We start from the raw sequence: 8,988 nt of genomic DNA, 5'->3' as shown, positions 1-8,988 counted from the left end.
TGATGTGAACCAGTTATGAAGTCCACTCCTCATTCTCTTGCTGAGCATCTTGCTGACTCAGGCCACCCCGAGGTGTCCAGGGCAGGAACACACAAGACAGGACCACGAGGTGCAGGAGGCCCCTGAGAGCCTCCCGGGCTCCAGCTGGACCCAAGGAGAACCGCGGGGTGGGGCTGGGGGTGGGTCCAGACACCCAGCGTGGTCCTGACGCGCTTCCAGGGCCCACGGGCTAGCGCCGCAGCCACCGGAGCTATTCACAGCAACTAGCACCACCCGCCGGTAACCCGCCCTCCGGCTGAGTTCATCAGGATCTAGAGGACTGTGGCTTCCCTGCCTTCCGGTTCCCGGTGCCCGATTCCACCATCCCCGCCATCTCTCTAGGACCGCCTCTGTGCGGCCCCTCCTCCTGCCCACTTCCACGGGATCGGCCCCGCCCCGCCCTCCAGGCCCCGCCTTAGGCCCCGCCCCTCGGCCCCCGCCCCGCCCTCCAGGCCTGTCTCTCTCTAAAGGCTTGGTCCCGCCCTCTCGCGGAGCACTGTGGGAGCGGCTTCCTTGGTTTCGCGCGTGGCAACGCCGCGGACGCGCTGCTCTCTGAAGAGTCCCGCCAAGGCCGCACCTGCCCCGCCGCGCTCGCGGTTGCCCTCCTCCACTCCCGGCGAGGTAGGGGAGGGCCCCGGGGCGGCGCGGGTGCCAGGCGCCCTCTGAGGGGGTCGTGGGGGTGGGACGCGGGAGGGGGCTCTGCTCTTCCCCCTCGCACGGCCCTAAACCTCACCGCGAGTTTGTGACGGGAAGCTCCGAAATTCCCGTGAAGGCTCGGCGGGTGAGAGAGGCGCGAGCTCGGGCTCCCCTCACAGAAGTGGGCGTCCCCAGGCCGGAGTCGGCCCCCGCTTCTGGGCGACGGGCTGTCTGGTGCCGACCCCGGGGGACAGGAGGCCGCCGGTTGGGACGGGGCCCCCGGGGGACTAACTGCGCTGAGTCCGGGAGGCGCAGTCCCGGGAGCTGCCTTTGCACGGGGCCTTGGTGGAGCTCGACCGCCTCACCTGGGCGCCTCACCTTTCCCCACTCGCACTCTCTGCGTTTGTTCCCACCGTGTCGGTTTAGCTGGAGTTTCTCATAGATGAACTTTTTTGGTCTGGTTAGCTCAGAAGAAAGGATCTCCAGTTGTCAGGCGGCTTGTTTTGCGGACAGACGTGTAAACTAAGTTGATTTAAGTGGGGCTTGTAATCAGGAGGTTCTCCTTGAGCACAGTGGTCTTCAACGTGTGGTCCGTGGACCACATCAGCATCAGCAACACTGATTAGAAACTTGTTAGAACTCCACACTCCAAGGAGTGAGGGTGATGACTCCCACCAGTGAATAAGAAAACTGGTCAAGGCGGGGAGTGGCAATCTGATTTTAACAAGTCTGTAGGTTTCTGGCAAACGCTAACCTTTATGAACCATTGGTTTCACATTACCTGACCTAAAGCTTGTAAGTTAAATTTTTTTATATATCTTCTATCAATGACTTAATACTTTCTGGAGGTATTTTGGAATGAACATTTATATATGATTGACATTTGCTCTTGTGAATTTTCATCTCCAAAAAGTAATGTGAAATTAACTAAAAAGACCTAAATCTAGGACTTCTCTGGTGGCCCAGTGGTTAAGACTCTGTCCACCAAATGTAGGGGCATGGAGGAACTGAGAGCCACATGCCCTGCCTTTTAGCTTAAAAAGAAAAATTTCCTAAAGCTAGGAGCTAAACCCCTGAAACTCTTAGAAAAAAACAAGTGTAAGTCTTCTTGAACTTGGATTAGACAGTGGCTTTTTAGCTCTTTCACCTAAAGCACAACCAACCAAAGAATTATGTGTGTGTGTGTGTACGTGCGTGCCCGGTACTGTCCGTCTCTTTGCGACCCCACTGTAGCCTGCCAGGCTCTGTCCATGGGATTTTCCAGGCAAGAATACTGGAGTGGGTTGCCATTTCCTCCTCCCGGGGGTCTTCCCGACCCAGGGATCGAAACTGCATCTCCTGCGTTGGCAAGTGTATTCTTAGGGTACCACTGTGCCACCTGGGAAGCCCATCATTGAAATTAAAAAGTTTTGTGCTTCAAAGGACAAGAAGGTGGAAAGACAGTGCACAGAATGGGAGAAAATATTTGCTAATCGTTTCTCTGACAAGGTCTAATATCGAGAACATAGAGGGATTTTTTTTGTGTGTGTGTGTGTGCCGCAAGACTTGGTTTGTGGGACCAGGAAGTGAAGCCCCATGGCAGTGAATGTGCAGGGTCCTAACCACTGGACTGCCAGGGTCCTCCCAAGGAATTCTTTTTTAAAAAAATTTTTTAAATTAAAGGATAATTGCTTTACAGAATTTTGTTGTTTTCTGTCAAACCTCGACATGAATCAGATCAAAAAAACAATTTTTAAAAATGGGCAAAGCATTGGAACAGACAAAAAGTTACAGTTTTCAATAAGCATATGAAAGGATGCTCAGCATCTTTAATAACTAAGGAAATAAAACCAAAAATCAAATCAAAACCATGAAGATACCACTTTTTGCCTGCTAGAGTGGCTGTAATCAGAATAGGGCCAATAGCAGGTGTTGGCTGGGAGATGGAGAAATTGGAACCTTCATTCACTGCTGGTGGGATGTAAAATAGTGCAGCCACTTTGGAAAAGCCTAGCAGCTCCTCCAAAAGTTAAACATAATGTTGCCAGTAATTCCATTCCTGTATATATATATATATACATATATACACACTCAATAGGATATATATATATATACACACAATAGAATTGAGAATACACATCTGTATTAAAGCTAGTACAGATAATTCTGTAAAGCAATTATCCTTCAGTTAAAAAATAATTTAAAAAAAGGAATGCACAGAACTAAAGAATGCACAACTAAACAATGGACTAAAGAACTAAAGCATGTTCATTGTTTATACTGCAGTAGTTTTTTTTTTTGTTTGTTTGTTTTTGGTGCTCTACTATGGGGTTTGTGGGATCTTAGTTCATCCTGGAATTCGAAGTCAAGTTGGCCTTAGGAAGCATCACTACGAACAAAGCTAGTGATGGTGATGGAATTCCAGTTGAGCTATTTCAAATCCTATAAGATGATGCTGTGAAAGTGCTGCACTCAATATGCCAGCAAATTTGGAAAATTCAGCAGTGGCCAAAGGACTGAAAAAAGTCAGTTTCATTCCAATCCCAAAGAAAGGCAATGCCAAAGAATGTTCAAAGTGAAAGTGAAAGTCGCTCAGTCGTGTCCAACTCTTTGTGACCCCATGGACTTAGTCCATGCAGTTCTCCAGGCCAGAATACTGGAGTGGGTAGCCTTTCCCTTCTCCAGGGAATCTTCCTAACCCAGGGATTGAATGCAGGTCTCCCACTTCACAGGTGGATTCTTTACCAACTGAGCCACAGAGGAAGCCCAAGAACACTGGAGTGGGTAGCCTATCCCTTCTCCAGGGGATCTGCCCAACCCAGGAATTGAACTGGGGTCTCCTGCATTGCAGGTGGATTCTAGAGTGTTCAAACTACCAAACAGTTGCACTCATCTCATGCGCTAACAAAGTAATCCTCAAAATTCTCCAAGCCAGGCTTCAGCAATACGTGAACCATGAACTTCCAGGTGTGCAATCTGGTTTTAGAAAAGGCAGAGGATCCAGAGATCAAATTGCCAGCATCTGCTGGACTGTCGAAAAAGCAAGCGAGTTCCATAAAAACATCTATTTCTGCTTTACTGACTATGCCAAAGCCTTTGACTGTGTGAATCACAACAAACTGTGGAAAATTCTTCAAGAGATGGGAATTCCAGACCACCTGACCTTCCCCCTGAGAAATCTGTATGCAGGTTAAGAAGCAACAGCTAGAACTGGAATGGAGCAACAGACTGGTTCCAAATCAGGAAAGGAGTACATGAAGGCTGTATATTGTCATCCTGCTTATTTAACTTCTATGAGAGTACATCATGAGAAATGCTGGACTGGAAGAAGCACAGGCTGGAATCAAGATTGCCAAGAGAAATATCTATCACCTCAGATATGCAGATGACACCACCCTTATGGCAGAAAGTGAAGAAGAACTAAAGAGCCTCTTGGTGAAAGTGAAAGAGGAGAATGATAAAGTTGGCTTAAAACTCAGCATTCAGAAAACTAAGATCATGGCATCTGGTCCCATCACTTCATGGCAAATAGATGGGGAAACAATGGAAACAGTGACAGACTTGATTTTTGGGGGCTCCAGAATCACTGCAGATGGTGACTGTAGCCATGAAATTAAAAGATGCTTACTCCTTGGAAGGAAAGTTATGACCAACCTAGACAGCATATTGGAGAAGGCAATGGCACCCCACTCCAGTACTCTTGCCTGGAAAATCCCATGGATGGAGGAGCCTGGTGGACTGCAGTCCTGGGGTCGCTAAGAGTCGGATACGACTGAGCAACTTCACTTGCACTTTTCACTTTCATGCATTGGAGAAGGAAATGGCAACCCACTCCAGTATTCTTGCCTGGAGAATCCCAGGGATGGGGGAGCCTGGTGGGCTGCTGTCTATGGGGTCGCACAGAGTCAGACACGACTGAAGCGACTTAGCAGCAGCAGCAGACAGCATATTAAAAAGCAGAGACATTACTTTGCCGACAAAGGTCTGTCTAGTCAAAGCTATGGTTTTTCCAGTAGTCATGTATGGATGTGAAAGTTGGACTATAAAGAAAGCTGAGCGCCAAAAAACTGATGCTTTTGAGCTGTGATGTTGGAGAAGACTCTTGAGAGTCTCTTGGAATGCAAGGAGATCCAGCTAGTCCATCCTAAAGGAAATCAGTCCTGAATATTCATTGGAAAGACTGATGCTGAAGCCGAAACTCCAGTACTTTGGCCACCTGATGTGAAGAACTGACTTATTGGAAACGACGCTGATGCTGGGAAAGATTGAAGTCAGGAGGAGAAGGGGATGATGGAGTATGAGATGGTTGGATGGCATCACTGACTCAATGGACATGAATTTGAGTAAACTCTGGGAGTTGGTGATGGACAGGGAGCCCTGGTGTGCTGCAGTCCACTCTTGCAAGAGTCAGACATGACTGAGTGACTGAACTCAACTATGGGGCTAGTGGTATCTTAGTTCATCCACCAGGGATTGAACCCAGGCCCTCTGCAGTAACAGCATTGAGTCCTAACCACTGAAATGCCAGGGAATTCTTTTTGTTTTTAGATTCCACAGTTAAGTGAGATCATGCAGTTTTTGTTTTTCTCTATCTGGCTTAATTTTGCTCAGCATAGTGCCTTCTCAGCTTCCCAAGTGGTGCAGTGGTAAAGAATCTGCCTGCCAATGCAGGAGATGCAGTTTTGATCCCTAGGTTGGGAAGATGCCCTAGAGAAGGAAATGGTAACCCACTCCAGTATTCTTGCCTGAGAAATCCCATGGACAGAGGAGCCCGGTGGGCTCCAGTCTATGGGATTGCAGAAGAATAGGATACTACTTAGTGACTAAACAACAATGCCATATAGATCCATCCATGATCATAATGGCAAAATTTCCTTTGGGGGGCTGAACAGTATTCCATTGTGTGTGTGCACATGTGTTTGTGTGTGCATCACATTTTCTTTATCCAGTCATCCATCGATGGACACTTAGGTTGTTTCTGTATCTTACTTGTTGGTAATGATGCAGCAAACATAGTGGTGCAGATACTTTTTTGAGTTACTATTTTCATTTGCTTCAGATAAATACCCAGAAATGGAATTGCTAGATCATTCAGTAACTGTATTTTTAATTTTTTAGGAACCTCCATACTGTTCTCCATAGTTGCTTCATCAGCTTATATTCCTACCAACATTGCACAAGGGTTTCCTTTTCTCCACATCCTCATCAATGCTTCTCTCTAGTGTTTTTGACAATAACAATTCTAACCAGTGTGAGGTGCTATCTCCTTGTGTTTTTAATTTTACTTCCCTGATGATTAGTGAGGCTGAGCATCTTTTCATCTTTTCATGACTATCTGTATTGTCTGATTTGGAAAAATGTCTATTTAGGTCCTCTGCCCATTTTTAAAAATACTGTATTTATTTTTGGTTGTCCTGGGTCTTTGTTACTGTGTGAGGGCTTTCTCTAGCTGTGGTGAACAGGGGCTGCTCTTCGTTGGGTTGCATGGACTTCTTCTTATAGCTTCTTTGTTGTGGAGCACAGGCTCTGAGCTCACCAGCTTCAGTAGTTGTGGCACGTGGGCTCAGTAGTTGTGGCTCAAAGGCTTTAGAGCACAGGCTCCATGGCATATGAGATCTTCCCAGACTAGGGATCGAACCCTTGTCCCCTGCATTGACAGGCGAATTCTTAACCATTGGATCACCAGGGAAGTCCCCTTTGCCCATTTTTTAATTGAGTTTTTGTTGTTGTTGAGTTACATGAGTTCTTGGATATTAACCCCTTATCAGATACATGATTTGTAAATATTTCTCCCAATTACCTTTTCATTTTGTTGATGATTTCATTTGCTGTGCAGAAACTTTTAAGTTTGATTTAGTCCCATTTACCTATTTTTAGTTTTGTTGTCATTTCTTTTGGTGTCAATTCCAAAAAAGATATCATTAAAACCGATGTCAAGGCACTTAACCATCTATGTTTACTTCTACAAGTTTTATGGTTTCAAGTCTTATGCTCATTTGACTTTTGTATATGGTATAAGGTAGGGGCCCAGATGTATTTTTTTGAATGTGGCTGTCCATTTTTCCCAACACCATTTATTGAAGAGACTATCCTTTCTCCATTGTTTATTTTTGGGTCCCTTGTCATAAATTGGACTTCCCTGGTGGCTCAGACGGTAAAGTGTCTGCCCACAATGCAGGATCCCTGGGTTGGGAAGATCCCATGGAGAAGGAAATGGCAACCCACTCCAGTACTCTTGCCTGGAAAATTCCATGAACTGAGGAGCCTGATAGGCTATAGCCCATGCGGTCGCAGAGTTGGACACGACTGAGCAACTTCACTGAGTGACTGTCATAAATTAATTGATCTTAAATGCACAGGTTTATTGGGGCCTCTCTGTTCTGTTCGATTGACTTGTGTGTCTGTTTTGATACCTAATTTTAAGAATTTGACACGAAAAATGTTTAAGCCATAAACATATGTATACATAAATTTGACCAGGAAGGTTGTTAATAGTTACAGTTTATTTCAATGAAGAATTATTTCAAGAATACATTTACAACAGTGATTTTTTCATAGGTACAAATGATGCAAAATGTACACCTGGCCCCAGAAACAGATGAAGATGATCTTTATTCTGGCTATAATGACTACAATCCAACCTATGATACCGAGGTAAAAAAAAAAAATTGTTTCATTGGTTTTTACTTTGGTCTTTGCTAACCAGCCGGTTTGTGAAAATTTTGGATTTGATGGTTCTGCTATATTATGCTTTAGATTAAGTTAAGTTGATTAAAAGCCTAGAAAAGTACTATTACTGAAGACTGTACTAACTTCTACCAATAGTAATAATCACAACAGAAGGGAAAAGGATAGAGATGTGAAAAAATGTTATGGAAAAGAATTAGGATCAATTATATTCTTGTATTCTTTTGCACTAGTTATCTGAATATGTATGTTAAAAGACTTAGATCCCTTGAGGTGCCTAAAATTGTTTTTTTAATGGCCTAAATTTGAAGTGTCATGTAGAGTTATTTTTCTTTGAATTGAATTATACAAGTATTTTATAGAAAAACTAGAGAATAAAAATAAAGAAAAAATTAAAATCATAGAAACTGTCACCACCCAGAGATAAACATCAGCTAAGGTACAGTGCTTAATGCTAAATGTTTCCCTATGCAGGAATATATGTGTGTGTGTATATATATGTACACTATATGTCTATATGTTTTTGGAGACAGTGGTATCATACTGTGTGTACTGTTTTGTAACCTACTTTTTTCCTTTTATGAATGTTAACTTATGTCAACAAGCCTATATCTGCTTAATATTTAGTATAGTAATTATAGGATGAAATTGTTATTAAGACAATTATTTGATTATTTTAAATCTGTTTACATTGTGAGAGTTACAGTTTCCAAATTGTAAAAGACAAAAACCAAAAGAAGCTGCTTTATAAATTTACCTTGAATTAGTGTGTGAAACAATTTAAGGATGAAGGATGTGAGCATTAATTTTCTTGCTAGCATGTGAGAATCAAATATTAGCATTCAGAGGACTTTAATTTAGGAACTTACATTCTATTCTCGAGTTCTTCACATGGCTTTCAGTCATTTTTGAAGTTTTTTTCCTCTGGAGAAGAATGATGGTTTGTGAATTTGAGACTTAGAAAGCAAGAAGAGAAAATAGAAACTATTCATTTACTCTGTATGAAATAAAAATCTAGGAGATACTATTTATCATTGAAAATTTGAAAAATACAGAAGATCGGGGAAAAAAATAAAATGACAAATACTGTTACCTGGTAATGACCTGTACTGTAGCAGGTCATAGCACTGATGTTTTGCTGTGTTCCTTGTCTTTTTATATAGATAGGTGTGTCCCTCCCTATATATTTAATACAAACATCTGTATACATGGATATGACTATACAGACTAATTTTTTAACATATGTATTAAAACATAGGCATTTTCATAAGGTAGTGTTAATTATGAAAACCATTGAATCTTTCCCTTTCTCCCAGTTATAAAAGTTACAGATATAAAAAATATATGTACCTATTGTTGGAAAACAAAATTGTCCATAATCCCACCACTCAGAAATAACTATTGCTAATGTTTTGTTTGTCTTTCCTTCATGCATATACATAGAATTTTCTTTTAGAATGTTTGGAATTGAACTGACAGTTACTTTTCTGTTTGCTTATCTATTTTTGGCTATGTCATAAATAATATCTCATGATACTAAAAATTTAAATGTATTTTAATGGCTGCATAATACTGACTATATACAGTTGATTACTTTCTGACTGTAGGATAGTTATTTATAGTTTTCTGCCCCTATTAATAACAGTA

The 8,988-nt window shown here is 42.8% G+C and overlaps 1 protein-coding gene across 1 annotated transcript in view; it reads left to right on the top strand.

Annotated features, from left to right (window-relative positions):
• Positions 1–552: 552 nt before the first annotated feature.
• Positions 553–8,988, top strand: part of IFT88 (intraflagellar transport 88) — a 61,645-nt gene continuing 53,209 nt past the window's right edge. Inside the window, exons 1-2 of the mRNA XM_052650054.1 lie at positions 553–660; positions 7,213–7,308. Coding sequence (XP_052506014.1) covers positions 7,219–7,308 — 90 coding nt within the window. The 5' untranslated portion in view covers positions 553–660; positions 7,213–7,218. The remainder of the gene's footprint in view (positions 661–7,212; positions 7,309–8,988) is intronic.

This window comes from Budorcas taxicolor, chromosome 12 (genome assembly GCF_023091745.1).
Source record: "Budorcas taxicolor isolate Tak-1 chromosome 12, Takin1.1, whole genome shotgun sequence".
NCBI classification, from domain to species: domain Eukaryota; kingdom Metazoa; phylum Chordata; class Mammalia; order Artiodactyla; family Bovidae; genus Budorcas; species Budorcas taxicolor.
The sequence above is the reverse complement of the archived record's forward strand: the minus strand, read 5'-3'. Positions and strand labels throughout refer to the sequence as shown.